Source organism: Athene noctua, chromosome 3, assembly GCF_965140245.1.
Source record: "Athene noctua chromosome 3, bAthNoc1.hap1.1, whole genome shotgun sequence".
Taxonomy (NCBI): domain Eukaryota; kingdom Metazoa; phylum Chordata; class Aves; order Strigiformes; family Strigidae; genus Athene; species Athene noctua.
The window spans coordinates 4,166,197-4,189,120 of record NC_134039.1 but is presented as its reverse complement, the minus strand read 5'-3'; the positions used below and the strand labels follow the sequence as shown (position 1 = coordinate 4,189,120).

Here is a 22,924-nt window from a genome sequence, read left to right as displayed (position 1 = left end):
TCAGTGCGAGTTGGTGGGTGTGGTACAGCATGTGTGCAGAGAGAAACGGCAGAATAACTCACGTTTTCATGTAGTTCTCTGGAAAATAAACCCTTGACAGCTTTTGAAAATAGCTGCCAGGCCACTTGGGGAAGAAAGGAGATTCACAGAAGACTCTGTTTCTGTAGGAAAAAAAGGAATGTGCAACAAAAAAATAGACTTCAAAGGGGAGAGGAAAGAAAAAGTCCAGAAATGCAAACCAGAAAACACTGACCTAGCAACACGGCAGGATCTACGTTCGATAGGGAGTGGGAAAGAATTGTTCTTACATCAGCAGGCATTCACAGCATGGAAACGGTGAGGACGGAGGACATTGCTGGTATGCTCTACCACAGGAACACGCAGCACTGCTCTCACCAGCACTGTATAACTTGATCGAAATGTATTTTGAAAGTTGCCGTCAGAAAGATGGAAGAAGTCACCTTTCAGAGCAAGCTATTTCTATTCACAGCAAACAGCCTGCCTCATGAAAACGCACATTTTATAATCCACTGGTAGTCGTTTACTCACAAAATTATTTCATCATCAGAATACCTGTAAGCTGCAGCACAGTTAAGAACGTCACCATTACCCATCTTACTACAAAGAGATCATACACAAGCCAGTCATGAGTGACAAGCAGACACAAAAAAACCCCAGGGTTAACGTTGCACTAGTTATGGAAGCAGAGCTTCCACCTCCAAAGTGCTTTTTATGGAGGAAAAAAAGAAACTTCAAGTCAGTTGTTTAGGTTGAATTTTTTTTTTTTAATGAAGTGTTGCTGAAAATCATTAGCTGAACAATGACAGCATTTTCTAGTTACAATTTAAAGAAAATACAAATAATGGTATAAATAATATCAAGCGACAGCCTTTGCAGAAATTGCTTAAGGCGATGACTAGAACTGATACTACAAATTCTTTATCTCTATATACAAATCTATACATTCCATAAATACAGCATCAATTGAATTGATTCAGGATATTCAGATTTTCAGGATACCTCAGATTTCACTGCAGATTACAAGCTTCTGTTTTCTCATACAATTTCAGAGTCATACAAGAAATTCAGTTAGTGACATAACTTACAAGAAATTAATACTCAGTGACACTAACAGCAGGAGACTCACAAGCTGGTGTTTTGCCTTGCTTACCTACAACGGGGATTTCTACATCAGCCGATCCTCTGCCACTCATGCTGCAACTCTTAAGCATAATGAGAAGGGCTAGGGTTCTTATTTCAGCTTTTCCTCTGATTTCTCTGCATTTTTAGTCTCAAACATTTGGTCCTTATATTAACAGTCATTTTATAGCTAATTCTAGAGATTATAATTTTTTGAGGAGTAGCAAATGGAACTTTGATGCCAGATCTTTTCCATCTCTTCACGGGATGCCAGGAAGAACTAGATTCGTTATTGATGTAGGTTAATCTTCACCCTAAAATGTAGATGGGAAAAAAGGGAAAAACAAGTCAGTCACAGGCACTCTCACAGGGCTAGTCAGGTTTCAGCTGTCAAGAAAGAGAAAAGCTTTTTGAAATTTATCTAATACATTAAAAAAATCCCAAACGCCTCTGATATAATAGCCTTTCGAAACACACTTACTGATTCTTTGACAAACACGTTTTGTTATCAGATTATGAAAGCAGACTGATTTTTATTTATTTTTTTACATAAAATTACAAAATGTTCTCAGTTAACTGACAAGTCGATTAGATGTATCCACTTCATTTTTCAGGATTCTATGTTCAAAGCACATACACAGCCTATAAAAAAGACAAGACTTATTGCATGTTTTTTCTTATGAAGTTTTCACTATCTGGTAAATCCTTGGGTTACATTCTCCAAAAGGATTAATGTAACTGTACAGTGCTTAATACATCAGCATCAATTGAGTTCAGCCTTATTACACCTTACTGTAACAGTTCTAGCATTGTTTTTAGCACCGAATACTACAGACAGCGGGTTTTTTTGAAGACTGTGGATAGTTTCCGTGAGATACCCACCTTTAGCTGGGCAAATGGTTCTAGCTGACCACTAGATTTCCATGGCAAGTGGGAAAAGGAAGCATTTCCAGGCTTATTTCCTTTCTTCAGTGTTTGTGAGAGAGAACCAGCTGCACACACTCACTGCAGGAGAAATGGGTGGAAGGCTGTACCCATGTTGCACAAAATGAGGGTAAGACTACACCATCCTCCATTATTTAGGGTACTATATGAGACTCCTAGCCAGAGGAACTGGTTGTATCGCTTCTAGAAGCCAACCTCAATGTGGATGAAGACTGTAAGAATTAGAGTATCAAATGAGCACAAACCACAAACATTTCTCTTTCTTTTCAGGGGGAACTGCTAAACGTCGAACTCCAAAATAAGGATTCCCGGAGATCCATCTAAGGCCAGAACATCTATAACAAAGCACGATCTGCCATGCGATGGAAGTCACAGAAATCATCTAATTATTGTTGCTGAGGATCCTACATTTTGTAATTAATTATGGCATCTACAGAAGGTTGGAAAATTGTGGTTAGAACCTCTGTGTCACACATATTTTGACTTGCAGGACAAATAAGGAAGCAGTTTAAGATGATGTAGGCTGTAACAAGCCTTCTGTCCCATCTGCATGAAGCACAAAAAACCTGTTAGAACACGGATGCCACTATTTGTGCCACAGAGCTGGGCCCAGGCTTGCCAAACACGGTCCTGTAATGCCAACTGCTGGCTAAGCCAAGAAGCAGGAGCCACTGTGACAGGGAACAGATGAAAACTGTTGCTCATCACAATGAGAAATTCCAACTTTCTGTTTCTTCCATAAAACTGAGAAGTTTCTTGTTTGGAATCACAGAAAGTGAAACAAAGAACAAGTGGAGGGAAGAAAGCAAGTAGGGTATTTCTAGTGAGATCAGAGCTGCGTTCATCACATTACCTAGTGCTGAGTGAAGCTGTTCTGGCCATGCATACTGCAACTCCTCTGCATGTTTTCTACATCCCTGATTCAGGAAGACTAAGTATACACATAACATTTGAAATATATGTTTAATTACAATGCATAGTTTGCATTTGAAACTAGACCACATAAGTCTAATTCTAACCAAAAATAATATATTACACCTCTGGCATGATCATGTTATAAATCCAACCGCAAGGTTCCCAGAGTGTAGTTCTGGACAGCTGGCCTAGTTCAGGTTTTTTCTCTAGAGAATCCAGAAAAAGGACAGGCAAGCATTCAACACAGGCAGAAATCCCCAAACTTATGGGTTTGGATTTGTTGTGATCTTTCAGGACAAATTGCAGCTTGGAGCTTAAAACACAGGGTAGAGGGGAACCCTCGTATCCTCCCCATCTCCTCTTCAGTGTTACATAACCTTTCATAATAGTTTTCCATGTCTATGCAACATTTCTAGCAATTGCTAACTAAATACATGTGTGGTGGGTCTAGAGAATAAACGTAAAACCATGCCTTAAGGATTAATAGATGAGTGCTCAGAATGGAATTCTGAAAACAACTGTGCTGTAGACTGAAATACGGCACTTTATTATTTCCAGTGCTTTTGAGTAATTCTGAATTGAGATAATGCTAAACAGACCCAATTAGTTCAATAAAAAGAAGGCAACATTCAGTCTAGCGAAGTCATTCATTATAGTATTTATTCTACGAAACAAAGAAAAAACCCTAAGATTAAAAAGCGTTCCATGCATTTCATAAAATACAGCGAAAGGTATCGTCACAAACCAAACCCAGAATAAGTCAGCAAAACCTCCACTGAAAATCCCAAGAGCTCCACTCTCCACATTGCATCATATAAATGCCAAAAGCATGTACAGGAGAAAGAGTGGTCTAAGGAAAGTGGCAGGTTTTCTCTCAATATCTGGGATGAATATATCAGCCCACAAGCCTTTTGCCATCACCTCTCATCATAAAACAGAACTGATGCAACTTGTTGTTCTTGCTGCCAGTTCTTGGCGTTATCTTTGGCTAGGAAACCAGGACAGCACAGCAGAATTCACATAAAGTTGCTGTCTAGAAAGGTATCAGGGCCCCAAGTGTAGGTAGAGACAGACAGACAGCAGGGCACGACGGGCAGGAGGAGATGGCAGCTGTGCCACTGGGGGAGTGGAGGGGCATGCTTTGACTATCTCACTAAGAGCATGGAGGGTAGGAAAAATCCTGCAAAATCCTGCCAGAGAGGTATGGGCAGAAGCAGGGAATATACCTAGTACCTCTTTAAGATTCTCAATAACACAAAAGACATACTGCATTATAAAAGGATGCTAAGAGCAACATCTTTATTTAGGTTACAAATTACATTACTATAAACCTTCTTACTGAAAGCTTTGGATGCAGTTCCTTCTCCTCGACCTACAGAGCTCCATTTGGCTTTAGCAAAGCTGTTACAAGATCCTCTCAGGCTCCCACATTGGTTATCAACGACGTAACTGACCACGAAGCTAGTCTAATTCTGGGCTCTGACACAAAAGCAGCCCCCATTTCTTACTGGGAATGCCCAAAAGCTGCTGTAGCTGTATTTGGGGAGGGTGGTGTAGAGGAAGAACAAGGCTCCGCTTACACAAACACCTGTTACCCCAAGAGCCTCACTCCATGCAGGCTTAGGAACACCATGATCAAAGAGTTTCATGTGGGGAGGAGCAAAGAGAAGCCAGCAGACTGGGATCCTTCCCCCTGCCTCTGGGGATGCATCCACTTCTCTCACAACAGCCTTCTGCTAGCTACCAAGATATCTCTGCTGCAGTGCAGAAGGTTCTGCAGCAGCCTCCTGTGAATGATGCACCGTGGGGGAAGATTTTTACAGTTACAAGTGTGGTTTTCATGTTGTTTCTTAAAAAGATAAAGCTAGGTCTTCCTATTAAAAAAAAAAAATTACAGTCAAGTGGAATTTAAAGTGCAGCATGATGTATTACAAAATTAGAGTATGAGATAGAGAATCACCCCTGCTATGCCTTAACTCCGTTCCTTTGCGTGTACATATCAGGAATGAGACTTAATATCACGTGATCTTTTCACTTTTCAATTCCCAGAAGAACCTTATTTCACTCCCTAGACAAGCACAGATGAGGCAGAAAGAAGACTCTATAGGAAATCCCAAGTCCGACATTTCTCACTTTTGAGTGCTTGCAGCTAGAATAATGTTTTCTTGATGGAGTTTCAAAAATTCAATTATGTTTCATGTGCTCCATTTACCGTGCACTAGGAAAACAGAAAATGCTGTAAAAGATTAAGGTCTCAGGTCTTCACAGGTCTCCACAGGCCTCGGTGAAACACAAAGACTGAGTCTTCTGTTAAAGTAACTGCCCAGCTTCCTAGCTAGTGTAATTTCTGTGTTGTCCATGTAAACATTACACAAAGTCATTGTACCACCCACTAAGCTCTTTGCCTCAATCAACTATTTGTGCCCAAAAGCACATCCTGATGTTTCTTCCCACACCATAACCATCCTCCTACACCACAAAAGATGTAACAAAATAGGAATTAATCCCAGGCTGGATACTTACAGGGATTGCTGCTGTTTGCTTCTGTCTTCCCAGCCTTGGCAAGTTTGGTTGAGTTCTGCTGTGCTTTGCCTTGCTCCTCTCCAGTTAGCAGGGCTTTTATTTCAGAGGGGATTTTCCCTTGGTCCATCGCCATGCACCACTGCTTGTACTGAAATATGCAAACACATTAGGCATTAGCAAACTGCCAGGATCACATTAGCAGACAAAACAGAGCTGTAATCTTTACCTTCCGGTATTATTCATTTAAGGTTTGAATTTATTGGGCTGAAGCCTCTTACAAAACTGCAGTGCACTAATGAGCTAAGCACGTGTCCATGGTTGCATACCTGGCCTCAGTAAATCCTGTTTCAGTCACTAAACTGCTACTCAGTGGCAGGACTAGGCACAATACTGTAATTATTAAACAACATGGAACACTTTGTGCATATTCTCGCTGCTGGCATGCCAGAATACCGTTCCAGTTCATGGCCTATTAAAAACAAGTATTTCACATGACTCTGGGGCTGACTGACTAGTAAAAGGTCCTTTCTGATCGTGCAAGGCACGGTTACAGCACATGTGCCTTATTCCTAGTTCCCGCATCTTAAACTCCTTGTTGGCAAACCCTGAAGCACACCGAAAAACCTGTGGTCAGCTGGCTGACCTTCCACCCAATCCTAACCCCGTTCACTTGTGGTGATAAGCCCCGCCTATTCAAACAAGCCTAACGCAAGGTCAAGGCAATATCCTCAGCGCCAGTGAAATTTCATCTCAGTATCACCGAGGAGCTGAGTCTGTACTTCCAGATGAAACATTCTCTTCAGTTAATGCAGCTTATTTGGCCAAGACACCCATCTTATACGTGCTGGAACACAGGACAGCTGTGCAACCATCTACACAGAGAATATGCTGCAAGAATCAACCTCCCTGACAGAGACAAAGGTCCGTGGGAAGCAATGACACATTGTGGATGTATGTTTCCCCTTGATATTTTATTTTATCACAGCTCCTTCCACCTTTTATCTCTTTCTACCTCTGTCAGAGGTTTTCCAAAACAAACACTTCAAAGAGAACAGACTCATCTGCAACGGCACTTTCTGTGCTTGCTTCTGGTTCAATACCAGCGCATAACTTGTGACACGAGGTTCGTATTCAACGTGCAAAGTAGGCAAACAGCTGAATGCATCTGTTACTGATGCTTTGATACCTTAGGGCTGGCCAAATCCCGCTCTCACAGTGATTTTGAGAACAAATGTCCACGAGGACAGGTTCCACACAATATTGAGGGTTAGGTTACATAATAGTTTCTTACCATTTCAAGCTCTTCTCTGAGTGCGCAGATGGCTCGTTCCCTGCTTGAAACCAGCTCTTCCAGGTACTGGTACCTCAGCTTCTTCCTGGCTCTGCACTCTCTCGCACTCTGACGGCTTCTTTCAAGTTTTGCCTTCAAGTCTATTTTGGCTGGTTTGCGACCTCGCTTGCCTGGTTTCTTTACCTTGCCTCCAACCACCTGGAAAGGAAGGGTACAGTAAAGATCCTGTTCTGCAAAGGTAATGCTGTAACCATGTCATCGTGCCTACTAGGTGTCTCAAGTAGAAAATCTTGTGTATACTTTCACTGATTCTGGAGCAACAGAGGAAATAAGTGGGCTGAGGTATGAAGTTTTCAGTGATGGCATCAAAAACAAAAGGGAGGGATATGACTTCAAAGAGAAGTGGGTGTTTAAGCAGTCCTATTGTAAATGCTACTAATCTGATTTGGAGGAGCTCCACAGAGCGGTTGAGGTTGGCAGAGACCTCCACAGTCACCCGGTCCAACCCCCGCTGCTCAAGCAGGGCCTGCCCAGGACCATGTCCAGATGGCTTCTGAATATCTCCAAGGAGGAAGACTCCACCAGCCCTCTGGGCAACCTCTGTTAGTGCTCAGTCACCCTCACAGTAAAAAGGCATTTCCTGATGTTCAGACAGACCCTCCTGTGTTCCAGTTTCCACCCATTGCCTCCAGTCCTGGCACTGGGTACCACTGAAGAGAGCCTGTCTCCATCTTCTTTATACCCTCCCTATCAGGTATTTGTACACGAGATCCCCTGAGTCTTCTCTTCTCCAGGCTAGATGGCTCCAGCCTTCTCAGCCTTCCTTTGTAGGAGAGATGCTCCAGTCCCTTCATCATCTTAGTGGCCTTTTGCTGGATTCTCTACAGTGGCTCCATATCTCTCTTGTACTGGGGAGCCCAGAACCAGGCACACTACTTATCTAGAAGAATATCTGGGAGACGGAGATGATAGTCAACTTGTAGGTAATATTAAAACAGTTTCACTACAACCCCTGTCCTAATACTTGCCAGCTGTAGAAATAGTATATTATGGAGTTTGATGCTTTAATTTGGAAGAAAACAAATATTTTTATGTATCAATAGAATCCAAAACTTAACTTTGCTGCAATGAAATGACCACAGTTTCAGCCTACACTAAAGATGAAACTTGTCAGAATTATTCACTAGCCATCTGAGCTTCCTCAGACTCAGCTTCTTTCAAAGAAATCTTCTGAGGATTTTTATGAAATGGGAAAATCAGTTACACAGAGTCCTACTTCTGCTGCTTCTACTCCAGTTGTACCTAACCGCTCTGGCCACATTTACCTTCAAAATATTATTACACAGCCTGGAAAACTGTCTCCTCAGAAAACTGTGCTCCTCGTGCAACTTATCCCAGTGTTCAACTCTCCCAGTGCCTAATTTAGATCTCCCTTGTAGAAATGTAACCCTCTAGTTTCTTGTCCTATAGTGTGCTGACTTTGCAATCATTTTCCCCTCTTCTTTGTGGCTCCTTTTTTACAGGTCTGAAAGTTTCTCTTGCTATAAATTTAAAAAAAAAAAAAAAAAAGGATTAGTTTCCTCAGTATTTATTCTATGCTTCCCCACCCAAATACGTTACCCCTAACATGAGAGCACAGCACAAGAAAGTCTTAAATATGGTCTGAAACTGAGTACACGGGCCATTGGGTAGTATCGCCCTGTAAACATTACATCAGCTACGCACCTCCGTCTCCTTTCCAAAGCGAGGATTTCTCTCTATTTGCATTCTGACCACACTGTTTGAATGGAGGGCGTGTGGAGAAACACACCTAATACACACAAGAATTTCACTGCTGGCTTAGTGTTTCACCATACTGCACACAGATGTGACTTTTTCTAATAGGCAGTGTTCAAAATAGAGTTCATCATTAAAAAAATCCCACTTTTTACTGTGTGATGCTACAAAATAAGTTGGCTTTGACATTCAAAGAAGTCACTTGTTCTATAAACTTAGCGGGCTGCAACAAAAACAATAACATAGTGAACTGATGTGCTAGAAAGAAGGGAAAAAAAGGATCATACAATTGAGCCTATTCTTTCTTTGGAAAGCGAGTCAACAGTCACATGCCAACATAATCCTACCCTCTATATATTGCCTCTCCTAATTTATTCAGGAGTAACTGCCTACCACAAGCAAATAGAGGAACAGAAAGTACTTAATGGACATCTAGTGATAATGAAACAAACACATTCAGAAAAGCAAAGAAAAAAAATCAAGCTCTTCCACATTTAAACTGCTGAACACAGTTTGAATAATCCATTCCCTCCACCAAGGTGTTCTCCTTAAAATCTTCTAGTTCAGGTACAATATTCACCGAGGTAGGATAAAACTAACCAGCCATGGCCAAGGGGAAAAGAAGCTCCAAAGAAAGGAAAGTGACTGTCCCCTTTGAGGCATGACAAGCACAGCTCTGTCCTCTCATGGGATCATGCTTACATTTATGCGTGGTGTGATCTGTATTCCTAGCTCAGCCGGACTTAGAAATACACACAGTCTTCCCAGGAGGAACTGTAGGAACTCACAATTTGCTACCTATTATTACTTGCACTTGAAAGATTTCTGGATATTACATTACACACTACAGCCAAAGTACTTCAGTTCTCAAAGGCTTTTAGCACCTGAGGCTTTTCTGTGCCAATGCAAGGGAGTTTAAAGCAAATCTTTGCATTCAAGAGCTAGATAAGGTCTTGTCGAGACATACACTCCAGCTCTCTCAAAAGACCTTTGCCACTCTTAGTTCTGACCCTCTAGAAGAGTGAGCTAGCACCCAAGGTCAGAGTCCCAGCACATCACACGCTGCCACACAAACAAAATAATAACTCAAATCTTGGTCCCAGCCGTGCCCTTTCACCACAATGTCAGGCAGGTGACTAGTTGCTACCACACTGTTTCTCACAACCAGCCAAGTTAAAGCTACTGGCAAATAGCACCCAACCTTTCCACAGCCAGCATCTTGGGTAGGCACTGGCGACGAAAAGCACTCGCAAGCAGCACAGCTTCACAGCAGTTAAATTTATCCAACACCACAATCTCGCAGAATAATTTATTTTTAAGGGCCTGTTATTTTAAAACATCTTGTGTATGTTTACAGGCAGCTGGTGCCCTTTTTTAAAGGCAGGGGTCACATCAACACAGAAAAGGGGCAAGGGAGAACGGATCTTTACGCTAATACGATATCAAATGAGCTCATATACGCTGAGTTTAAAGGCATATTTTTATGGACAGATCTAGAGATGTGGACATAAACAGCTGCAGGCACTTGAAATTAGGCGCTGGTGTAGGCCGCTTTGCACATTGCAAATGCATCTTGGATTCACCATTATCAGTTAATTGCTTTCCCTTTAGTCCCTGTAGAGAGCTTTCTACAGATAGCTGTACTAATTGCTCTCTCTCCCCCAAGATCTTTTGAAAGTCCTGCACACAAGCTCTCTTCTGGGAGGAAAAAGGCTTGTACCCCTTGGGTCATTGCTTGCCAACGCTCTAACCACCAGGACTATGGAAATAATTAAAAGCTTCCTTCTCTTTTAACTGACTTTAAGCAGTAAGGCCCTAATAACCTGCCTTCACACCATCCTGAAAGACTCAAACTTGTCTTCGTGGCTCCTAAATTGGTGTTCACCATACAACTAGGCATCACCCTGCACAACTAGTTTGAGAAGTGATTTAATCAAACCCTGCATCCTTAAGTTTTTTCTCACCATTATTTAGAAGCTCCTGCTGTAACCTTAAGCAACCCAACTGGGGAAAAAGAAGCCCGATAAATCCTTTGCCACCATCCCACATTACCATATCTCCCTGGCTTCTAGTCAGGTTTGCCTACTCAGTTGCTATGCTGATGTGACAGAAAGAAGACAAAGAAGAAGTGCTAGCTGATGTTGAACATGGCAGCAGACCAAGAAAAAACAAGCAAGTAAACATTCTTTATTCCTTCTGTATTCTTCCGGAGTTTATAAAGGGATGTGATCTATTAGCATTTAGCAGTAGGGATTTGGTTTTTTTCAGGGAGTCATATGAAATCAAGACCCAGAACAACTTTCATCATGAAATTTGTCAGAAAAATATGAATAATGACACGCATTTGTCAGAAATCCGACCAAGTTCCTATTTCAGGTCATTCAGACTTCAGAAAATAGAACATAATTCCCCTCCTTTTTAATACAGTACTTGGACCATAACATCATTCTTGTCTGGCATCAGTGTTCAGGTACAAAATTAGTCGATCTGGAACTGGAAATAGCTGCAATGACTTTGCCCAATATAGAAAAAGCCCTCAGATTTCTGGATTTTCTATTAGAGGGATTCAGTAGATCTCCCCAGAAGCACTGCTGGATTGTGTGATGGAGAGGTCCTCTTTAAGAAGATGCGTGCGTAACATGGATCCTAGCATTCACACTCAGTTAGAAGATTGTGATAAAGCTGGGCTCACCTGACATCTGCAGATTTTGAACGATCTGGAAGATTAAAACAATACTATCTGAAGCACTGATCAGCAGTGATGATCCAATTGACTAGTTTGGCATCTCCCAGCAGCTCTCGGTTCCAAGTAGCTCTTAAGTGCTCTATCAACCAGTACTTGAGATCCAGCTTAAGGAATCATCTCCTGGTTGCATTAGTGGTGGCTGAAGGTATAGGTCTGTAGAATTTAACTTAGCACGGAGCTGATGATCATCTACAGAATTTATATAAAACTATTAAAATGATTAGGAAGAAACAAAATCTAAATGCTGCATTGCAAACACTTTCTCAAAACTAGTAATCAAATGAAGTTGGTCAGAAGTCTCCTAATAAAGATTAAGTTACCTGATCTGCTAAATTATAGCATACCATTCGCAGTAGCCATATAAAACCCATGCTGGTTATTCTTCCACTGCATGACATTTTATATGCTTAACACAGATTATTTAGTTAACTTTCACTGGCAGGAAAAATGCATTCAATAATGATCCAAAAATGTAAGATATTATTTAGTGAGCAAACACTTTTAAGTCTTAAGCAGATATGTCAACAGAAATGAATCCTAAAACTTTAATCGTACAAAGCAATTAGCAGACTAAGAATGCAATCTTTAGCACAGATGTGTAAAGAAGACTATCTTTGCTGAAACGCCTATTTTAAAAAAGTATAAGCTAGGAATAAATATCAAATTTTCATAAAGTGTTACTCAAGGATCCGCAAGTCAAGATGGATGAGCGTTAAGGTGCAGGGCAGGAATCAGCAATCACCCAGATGAAACCTCACCACTCAGCAGATGAGTCCTCCTCTTCCCCAGAAGCAGGACTTATGGCCTGACATCTGGAAGCATGTCCACCAACATGCCACAAGTGCTCTCCCAGTTCACACTAACAGAACCCTGGCACTTCTTTAAACCTCTCTCTGTTAGAGCTCCAAACAGGCAATAGGGTGGGTCAAATAACACCACACGTGTATCCTCCTACCTGCTGCAATTATTAAATAAAACCGTTCTAGCTGTTCTATAGGGTTTAAACTCATCCATTTCACACACTCATTGCAAACGTGAGAAAGCTGACGTGTCATCTGAGCAATGCTGAGCAGTGACTTGTTACAACATTGGAGGAGTTTGAATTGCCCATCTCAAATTATAATCAAAGCTATTTAGGCTTTATATTTCCAAGCAAGCAGCAATGAGAGCACTTTACATTTAGACATGATCCCAGGTGGGAGACTTCTCCAGCACTTCGCAAAGCTTCATACTCTGAAAAAGCCCTGAAGGGTGAAAACATAGGAACCCACCTCATTAACAACGGAGGTCATTATGAAAACAGATCCTGTGCTTTGCTCTCTGCACTAGCTCTCAGTCCCTGCTGCGGCATTCAAGCATTCCTCAGAGTGGATTCCAAGATCGACTGGGAGAGCGCTCCTCTCTTTGTGATCCTGGGCACCCACAACCACAAGGGGCACTGGCAGAGCCTGCTTGAGGACATCTCACCAACGAAGACCCATCAAGCTCTCAATGTTAAGCACAATAGGTTACCTCTGACTTGCTTCCACACTCCCTCCAAGTGATGTCTGCATCCCCATAATTACGGCTTCCAACAAAATTCCCCTTGGGACCTCACATGACTGGGTATTTGATGTTTCAAAGCCAGGCTGCTGTGGGCCTTCCCCTGCCCTAACACCAAGTGCTCCCCCAAAAGGGGAAGGCTGCACAAACACCAGAGCAAGACACCAACAGATGCTCGATCCATAAATATAAATGCCCCATACGAACAGTTTATTTTCAGGCTCAGTTAACATGCAAAACCACTCTGACCATACCTATTTAAAGGTTTGTCTTTCACTTCACGCATTGCAAATTTGTGGAAGTTTAGAAATAATCAGACCTCAAGACCAATGTCCTTGCCCAAGGCCCTGGGACTAGCCCGATGAAGAGCGAACAGTCTGAGCTAGAGCACCAGCTTTCAACAGCCACAGCCTCTTTTACAGGTATAAAGGAGTTTGCTTCTTCATTTAGAGGGTGCAGCAATTTCTTTACAAGCAAAAGAAAGCCAACAACCAAGAACCAGTCTGTTCAAAGTTGAGAAACTAACCTGGAATTAAAACAAATGCAAGAGATTGAGATCTACTATTCTAGAAAAGGTGGACTGGGCTATTGTCATCAGAACTGGGTAACAAAAAGTTTTCCTAAGCCTGTTTTTTTACATTCCTTTGTATATCCAACAAATATAAGTAGCCGCCTTGAACTAGCAAGGCATTTTAAAAAGCTGTTGGGTGCTTTTCACTAAAGTTTCATTCCCATGTAAAAAAGTAATCAATTACTACATTCCACTGCTAAGATTAAGAACGATGCACGACATTTTTTTTTTTAAATTCCACTTTAAATTAAAAAATACCATTTAAAATATAATAATTGTCTCCAAAATGCACTTTTCCTTAAAACTCAATCTACTCACTCGTGTTTTGGCTCAGCTCAGATTATTTTTGAAGAAAAATACATTTAATCTAAACTTTTTGAAAACTAAAGCCATTTCTTCCTTATAGGACAAGGATATCTGTAATAAGAGGGCAACCTCAGCCATTTTTATTGTTGGTGGTTTGCGTTTTGTTTGCTTGTTTTTAATTTCACTGGAATAACAAAAGTGATCTACTGTTATGGATTTTTTTGATTTCTCATTTCTACCCATAAACTGAGGTGTTAATTACTCACATAAGTATTGCCATCATGTATCCGATAAAAACTTATGTAATTAATACAAAAGATTGCAGCTAGCTATGTAGAACTGTATTTTAACAGTTACCAACAAGTTATTTATCAACTAACAAAAATATGAAAAATACTTATTGTAATACAAACCCCCTGCTTCCCAAAGTATATAACAAATGTATAATGTTATATGTAGTCTTGTAAGCTAACCAAGTAATTCCACCTATAAAGGCTGAAATCAGTGACAGAATTTCTCCTTTTTCCTGCGTCTAAACACTTCAGAGGTATTTTATTTTCATATTTTATTTATTTAATTTATATTTAATTTAATTCAGAGGTATGATATTTTAACAGAGATTAATTGCCAAGGAACAGCTACATCACTAAACTCTTCCCCTTGCACACCAATAGTTCAAACCCCACCAAGGAGAAGTGAGACCAGTATTCGAATAAGATCTAGTTTCAAAGCAACTCTATAGGAAAAAGAAGAGAAGGTATATTTGGGCTTTGGTTGGGGTTTTTTTGTGTGAATAATTTAAGAACATCCTTTATAACTGGAACACGAAATTTTTCTACATCTGACATTCAGATATTCAACCTCTCCCTTTATTTCTTATTATTTACTTCCCATTTTGACAAGTATGTAACAATGAACCATTTTTCTAATGCTCTCAAAATAGGTAAGGCTAAATTATAGCACACTAAGAATTAGGGAAAACATTACAACCTGCAAGCCCAATTCTAAATTCTTTATGTCATGCAAATGAAGGAAAACACTGAATTTGGGTGGATGCAGCTATAGAACAGTTACTTTACTAATGCAGTTTAGTTATCTCAGTTTTTACAGGGAAATTCCTTTCAGTGTCACACTCGTTCAACGCACAGATAAGACTCTCTGATTAGGCCTGCCAACCCTCTTAATAAGGAGGAAAACGTGACTCAGGGGAACTTTTAGAAGATTTCGAGGACACTCTGGCTCAAGCTGTAAGACCACACAAATAATAAAGTACAAATAGTGCTTACCTCATCCTGACACAGCAACATGCTCTTAACAGAGCCACCAAACCCTTAGGACAACCTGCAGCCTCATGAACTTGTTCTGAAAGGAACCACAGCCCTTCAGAACAACTACAGTTAAAGCCTTTCAGAGCAGCAGGCGCTTACTGACTAATATCAGCTATTTTCAGCAGAGATAGAAGGATCTGATACAGCCCAAGACTATTACCTAATGAAAAACCTGCTGAGGTAACAAAAGCTTTCAAAGTTTTCCTTAGGTACAGCCACACCCAGTAGCTCTGGGCAGGACCCTTTTCAATGCCACAGTCTTCACAAAGTATCTCAGCAGCAAGTATTAAATAAAAACATCATACTAGGAAACTGCCCTTGAGACTGAAGATAGGAAGAGTAAATATTCTACTCTGCTTTTGGTTTTTTCTTCACTCAACACCAATTTTGCAAAGAAAAAAAAAGAGCAAAGACCTGTCTTACTGAGTGGGTGAAAAGATTTAATTTATTCAGTAAATGCATCCCAAAATATTTCAGAAAAAAAGCAGATTATCAGGACTCCACAAGACACAACAATAGACCAAAAATTATTTTTTAAATAAAAAAATCCAGAAGTTATCTGTTAGAAGTTAATTCTGATACAGGAAAAATGAACTGTTCTTAACAGTGAAAGAAATAAAAATCAGTTAATACTCCCAAACTGTATATACCTCCAGAAATGAATTTTCTGGCTCTTTTAAACTACTGATTACACCAACTTTCATGCAGTTCTCAGTTGTGAGCATTCGGTTGTCTTCAGTGATGCAGATTCCCCCCAACTCCCCTTCATATCTTTCAGATAAGGCCTCAATAAAACCAAATAGTATATATGTTAATTTGGCAAGTTACCATGAACCTTTCATATTCTTACAATCCATTATGTGATCCTTTATACTGCCAAATTACTGAACGCTTCTAAATTTCTTAGATTTATTTCTTAAGAAATTACATCAAGTATTTTTTCCCTTTTGAATTAAGGCGGATCAGTACAGACAGTGCAATTTTGGTTTAGTAAAGCTCAAAGAGGAAGAAAACCAGGTAGCTTGAGAAGAAATAAGGTACCCCAGGCATACAACTACAACATGACTAGTTTTAATACTAAAGCCAAGCTCAGAATTTATTACAAGTCAGAAAACAGCTGCCTCACAGCTTATCTTAAGGTCACTCTTGGGGCCTTAAGCTATCTCCAGCACAAACGCCAGGATACTACCATAACCACCACTCTAGTGAGCTGAAATACCCAAACAACCGGGAGTTTCAGTTAAAAAATGCTGCACTGAATGAACACAGCAGTTATTTTCTTAGTCCTCACAGGCCCTGCAGGTCCTGCTTTAGAGGCACCCCGGTGCAAGCAGCCAGAAGGGGCAATCCTCACGCACCTTCTGATATTTTGCTCTGCTTAAATGGAAGATTTATATACCTTCAGGGATGCCACTGTGTTGTTCCCGTAAGAAAATGCAGGAAGAATCGAAGCACCAGCACTCATTACAAGGCTGCAACCCAAACTCCGACCCTAATAGCTTACCATTTGTCCACAGTTGCTATTTATCTAAGAAATTCACGGTGCTATGATCCACTGCACCAGACCACAGCCTTTAGCCCGTGCCTGGAGCTTTAAGGAAAAGCCAGAACCGGCACCTGAGCGCTGCAGCTCCACTGTATGCGGCAAGGGAGGAGAAGGAAGGGGACAACCCCTCCTTCCCACCGGCAGCGACCAGAGGCCTTCGAGAGGCGATTTCAGAGAAGGTTACTTCAAGAACCTTTAGCAGGAACACTCAGCTCACTCGCAGTTCGCTAATAACTGTCAGGAGGCTTTGTGGGGGTTTACATCACACACCTGCACACCGCTTGCAGCCTGAACCCCTCAAGCTCAGGAGGGCTCCCCAGGCTCCCCGCACCAACGCGCCGCCCCACCGGCTGCCCTCGGCTCCAAACCGGCCCCAGCCCCCGGGGCGGGCCCCGCAGCCCCTTACCTTGCTGTCATCCATGTGTGCCGGCAGGCCCAGCCCCGCACCACCGCCGCAGCCCCTCCACGGAGAGCGCACCGGAGCCGCTACCCCTCGCCCCGACGCCGACCGGCGCTCACAGCCCCCCAGCGCGGCCCGCCGCCGCCGCCATCGCCCGCCGCCCTGTTTGTTTACAGCCGCCCTCCCCGCCCCGCGCTGGGAGGGCGGAGGAGCAGCGGCGGAGCGGTGCACGCTGGGAAATGTAGTCTTGCCAGGCCGCGCAGCCATTGGTTGCTGCCCATATGGGGGCCGGATAAACTACAACTCCCAGCAGGCCCCGCGGCGGCGAGCGGCGCGACGATTGGTCCCCGCACCGCTGGGCGGGAAAACTACGTTTCCCAGAATGCTCCGCGGGCTTTTCCGCCTCACCGCGGCGGGGCGGGCTCCGTCCCTCCCTTCAGGGTCGGGCGTTTTCCTCAGCCCCGGGCGGCTCCTCCGCCCGCCCTCGGCTATCTGCAGTCCTCCGTGAGGGTCACTGTGGGTTGTGACTCTCGCACAGGCTCTCTGGAGCTCCGAGCCCTAATTTTAACCTTAGTCTTTCCTGCTGCTGATGTGTCTAAGCTCACCGGTGTGCCTGACTGCAGCCCTGCCCCGCGGCAGCCTCTGGGGATTGTTACAGAGCCGGGCCGTGTAACGGCTTGAGCATTTAAAAAAAAAAAAAAAAAAATTAAAAAATCAAGTTTTCTGCTTTTATTTGCCTTGCTTTGCTCTTCGAGTTCCTGAAGACAGAACTGAGTCTTCCTGGTCACTTGGAGGCTGTGTGGTGTACACACGGACCGCGATGCCAAGCCACCCCACATCTGAAGAATCTTTGAGATTTATCCTTTGAGAACACCAGGTTTCCTTTCCTTTTCATGTCAACCCATACCAGAAAACATTAATGTTGAATGTTTTTGATGCAAAGCCAAACGGTGCATGTGTGTGTGCGTCCCAGGTCCCTTGAAATTAGGCCCCTGCTTGCTCAAAAGACACGTGTACCCCAGTGAACAACTCTGTAAACACGGTCCGTGTTTCAAGTTCGCGGTGAAACCTGAAGCTAGGCATGTTTCATGTTGCTGCATGTTTCTTTTTATTCGTGCAACTCTATTCACAAGAGTTTCCCATGACTTAATCACTCTTCCATGCAATTGTTAGGGCTAAAGGCTTTGTCATGGGATTTTCCCCCTGAATCACAGACCTTCCTCTTGGAGGGATATGCTTGCTGGATGGCAGAGAGAAAGCACTTTTATAAGCGGCTTTTTTTTTTTTTTTTTTCTATAAGCTTATATGCTTTTCAGTTGTTGAAGGCAGTTTGCACACTGCTTCCTATTCGCATGTCCAAAACTGATGTATCAGTTCTTACAACTCTGCCCGTGGAAGAAAAAAAAAATAAATTTAAAAGCAAGGTTGATCAGTATGTTAAGCAAGAGGCATCAGCTAATGAAGTGGAGTGAATAGCTTGCTATGAGCTTGCCTAGGTTGTCTTCTGTGATCCCCTCCCCCATCTTTGCCTTCAAATTCTTGAAGAAGGTGGTGAGGTGCCCTGTACCACCTTTGGCACTATCCTGGGGCCAGAAAGCTGGCTTTAAAAGCCAGTTGGGGGTTTCCCTGGTGAAGGGAAATATTGAGTGGCAAAAAGCCAACATAGCTCACTTAGGCAACCCTCTGTTGCAACATGAGTGGAGGAAGGAGATTAGACAGAGCCCTGATGCTGATTCAGAAAGGCCAGAATCCTTGTAACCAACAAATTAAAGTTACAGCTGCATCTTCTCCTTCCACTAGATTACCCCACACTACCCATTCTGCTTTATATCACTTAAGAAGCAGAAGTCTCAGCTTCTGACCAAGATAAGCACAAGTTCCCTGCCTGAACACTTAAGAGCTTTCATATTTTAGCACGGAACATCCAAAAATACGTGTTTCTGCTTTTCTGCTGTCGTCCCGGATGAATACGAGCATGCAAATTGAATGGGAGTCTGTGCAAAAGAACAGTTGTGAATGGAACTGAAGGTTATATATATGCAGATATATAGTGCACAAGCTTATGATGTTTTAAACTGATTTTAACGGCTAGAAGAAAGTACTTTACAGAAAAAAATAGTGAACTCTTGGGAGTTCACTGCCATAGGACACTGTAAGACAGAGAGTTCAGCAGGTTCAAAACAGGATGAGACAGATTTATGTTTCATAAAGGGGTACTAAAGGGTTGTATTCTCCACCATCCCAAATCTAACAGTTTGGGATAGCGGGAATGGATGAAAGGAGCAGAGCACAGAAAAAGGCCAAGTTCACATATTCTCCCTTTTCAGCCTCTCCTCCTGCCCCTCCCAGAGACAGAATACTGAACAAAATGGACCCATGGTCTCACCCAGTGGGGCTTTTCTTTTTTTCATATTGTCTCACAGATCACAACTTTGACTCCCAAAGACTCAGAAGTGAATAAAGATTTTTTAAGTAAAACTTCCTTGGTTAAAGGCAGATGATCTGTGTACTAGACAAATGCACCCTCACTAACTGCAGGTTACTGTTTTTCCTAGTCAGTGATCATTCCTAAGCGATTCTCTGAGACATTCTGGTGGTTTTATTGCTAAACCATAGTGATGTACACCAAGGAAACACTACTTCGTATTAAACCCAGTGTCACAAATTGTCTTACACAATAACTATTGGCAGTTTCCTGCTCAAATGAATTATATTTATTAAAAGAAGGGTTGTACTTCTGAGATCCAGGGAGACTTTGAGGTATATAAATAAACTGGGTTCGGTGATCAGGCAATAGTTTACAAATCACTGCTTGTGTCAGTGTGACTGAAAAAGAGATATAACTCATGGGGTGATTTTGCACCATGTGCTCGTATTTGCACGGATGTCAGCACATGCCAAAGAGGTGTTTGTTCTCTCGAGAACTGTAAATATTTTAATGTGGGCAAATGGAAATCTGTTCCTCTGAAAGCCTGCCTGAAATAATAAATCTCGCAACCTGTTGGTATCAAGACTCAGCATTTTGGTGAAACTGCTCCATTGTCTGTTTGTGGAGTCTTTGTAGATTCAGAGCCTTTGAGATCTGTTCATTCATGGATGGCAAAACAGCAATGCAGTTAAGATATTTTTTTGTTTGTTTTCCAAATGTACCATTATGCCAGTTGCTTTAATAGAGATGCTAACTCATTTGCCCTTGGGGAAGATTGTGCAAGAACATCCTGTCTTTCAATCCCTTGGGGGTTTCTGTAGAACGGGTAAAGAAATTGCATTTTCCTGTACCCTTTAACCTGATAGCCAAGAAAAATTTCTGGAAATACAAGAAGAAACTCTCTGTCCTTCAGTTTTTAGACTTTGTTGATACTGAGACAGAGAATACCTTCAACTTGTCATTTATACCCATCAGTTAAATTATTTGTCACTGGGGAGTGACAAAAAATGTTTATTTACATAATATTCTATATCTTATTGTTATTTATGTAACTATGATAAAAGTATAGCAGATTTTTTTACATTAGAGAAGGAAGCTATGTATGCTAAATCTCTGAAAGACCTGGTAAACACACGAACAGCACATGCTAACAAGTACAGTGATTGATCACCTCGTGGGTATGATTAAAAGAACATTCCATTTAAAATTAAAGTTCTTTGAAAGCTGATTTTTAAAATCTAATCAGTGTTTGAACAAAGCACAACACATTGGGAGCCTGATCGGTGACTACTTGCTGTGCCTTGTATAATTAAATGTTGATAAGGGGTTTGCTCTCATATTTGCTAGATGCTTTGCTTTGTGACAAAATGAGCGCCTTCTGCAGTTACAAATGCCTGAAGTCACATCTACAAGGGGAGTTCTTCCTGTTTGGCTATTGCAAATTAACTTCTCAAGTAAAATGGACTCGAAATAAGTTAATTTGGAATAATCAGCCCTTGTGCATACACACACAGAGAAAATTTAGAGCTTTATCTAGCCAAACTAACATTCCCATGTAAGCAAAATCTTGAAACAGTGTTCATGAAGCTTTCACGTTGCTGAAGGGATAGACTATTTGCAAATTAAAATATTGCATGAAAATGCTCATGCTGCAGTTGGAAAGGAGATTTCACATTTTTTAGCTAGTAGAAGGGAGAAAAAAAGGCAGATGCTCCTATACTTCACACATGTGATTGATAGTTTCAAATAAGGTAAGAGAGGAAAACTAGGAATGGTTCAAAAAGGCATCTGAATAACATGGATTTCATGCAGACTTTAAGCTAAATATAAAAAACTGAGAACCAAGGAGCAAAACAAACAAATCACTGATTAAGAGGATGACAAGGAGTGGGTTAAAGTTCAGTGCGGTGAGCAAGTGAATAAAATTTAATCTTGTTCCGAAACAACAAACAAACAGAGCAGCACAATATGCCACGTTCAGGAATGTGAGAGCCATGTTGTATCTGGCACTTGAACAACAGAGAATTATTGCTGCTGATATGGTAATTGTAGAGGTACAGAAAAAAAGTGGGTGGATCATGTGAAATTCATGAAATACTTGAGGTGAACTTACAGCAGGATTAGTCTTTTCCTTTTAATTGTGTACATTGATCTCTATGCGCAACTGGTTTAGTAAAAAAGCATATTGTTCATTCTCAAGAGGTTTAAAAATCCACTTCAGCTCAGTGTCATTTTTTTGTTCTTAAGATATTTTGCAATGTGCTTCTCCCCTTTGGCCTACGCAAACAAATATGCCTGCATATGCATACCTACTAGATCCAGGCAAAAACTGCTGCCTGTACTGGCCATTCTGGTAAGAGCATTTCTGGTTGCTTCCCACAACACTTAAAATAATTTTTAACTGTTTTCTCCAGACGCAGATTCTACGGCATGGGCTGTGCTCGACTCAGAACATTTACATATCTAAGTCTGATAACTGCTGTCTTGTTCAAGGGCACGGACAAGGTTTCAGCACAGCTTGAGCACAAAATGAAGGACTCGTACAGCAAACTGGATCTGTGCTGGAACTGGGTCAGAGGATTTCCATGGTGACCTTGACTACTTTCAGAAATGTCATTGTGTTTCATGAAAAGGGTCGGGTCATCACATACAGTGCTCTGCCCTGGTCTGCACCTCTCACTCTATCTTAAGCCAGCATCGTATCAGCTAACTTCTGTTTTGCAACTGTGTTTAAGCATCTTGGATTTCCTACTATTGTTATAACTGCTGATGAGCCTTGTATTTGTGTTTGATGGGATTTGTATTTAATGAGACTGCTCATGTGAACAAGTTACTTAGAGCATCAAAGGCTGCACCATGAAAAGTGTTCTATTAACGGATGTAAATCAAGAACACACTCCTGGATAACACAAACTTGTTTGCAGGGCTATTCCAAGGCAACAGGCAAAATAAGCAGCAGGTTGTTGGGATCTGGCAGGCTGCCTGCCTTGCCCATCCACACAGGGGAAATAAAAATGTTCTGTTTCAGAACGATACAGAACAAAGCACAGAGACCCTTAACCTGTCATCAGCTCCCTTCTCCTGGCTCTCAGAATCTTCCTGACATGTCCCAGAGCTCCCGTTCCAGCAGTATCTCCTGAAAAAAACACCAAGTTTTCTCTGCCCTTGCTTATATTACCTCCCCTGCCTTCCCCTCAGCCAACAATCTACTCCACTTCTCTGAACAAGACTTTGCTTGGAATGGCTGAACTAACCCACCTTTCCTGACAAACGTGTCCGTAATGGCACGGGGCAGTAGTTACAGATGGACACGGTCAGACTCCGTGAGTATGGGTCAGATGAAAAGGACAGAATAATACCAGGTAATGCTTTTTTAACATGCCTGGAGCTACCGTGGTTTGATTCATCTGAGTAAGTCGGTTTTAGAGCAAATGACTTTTAAGCATGTATGTACCAAAACAGGCTGA

The 22,924-nt window shown here is 41.8% G+C and overlaps 1 protein-coding gene across 2 annotated transcripts; it reads right to left on the bottom strand.

Annotated features, from left to right (window-relative positions):
- Positions 1 to 751: 751 nt before the first annotated feature.
- CREBL2 (cAMP responsive element binding protein like 2) lies at positions 752 to 17,204 on the bottom strand. 2 transcript variants are annotated; one of them, XR_012633367.1, is made up of 5 exons: positions 17,036 to 17,204; positions 6,815 to 7,012; positions 5,524 to 5,671; positions 2,023 to 2,145; positions 752 to 1,454 (listed from the first exon to the last, which is right to left on the bottom strand). XR_012633367.1 is itself a non-coding variant. In XM_074901807.1 (4 exons), exons 1-4 carry the CDS (start codon positions 17,048 to 17,050, stop codon positions 1,450 to 1,452), a joined length of 366 nt encoding a protein of 121 aa, XP_074757908.1. In that variant the 5' UTR covers positions 17,051 to 17,204; the 3' UTR covers positions 757 to 1,449. The 2 variants fall into 2 exon arrangements, 1 of the variants encoding a protein (XP_074757908.1); XM_074901807.1 differs by lacking the exon at positions 2,023 to 2,145 and having other exon boundaries at positions 757 to 1,454.
- Between the last annotated feature and the right edge of the window lie 5,720 nt (positions 17,205 to 22,924).

Excerpts from the sequence above, each read along its gene's own strand:
- CREBL2 (XM_074901807.1), bottom strand. Across the intron at positions 5,672-6,814 it reads TCAGAGAAGAGCTTGAAATG|TACAAGCAGTGGTGCATGGC; the intron begins GTAAGAAACTAT and ends TGCATATTTCAG.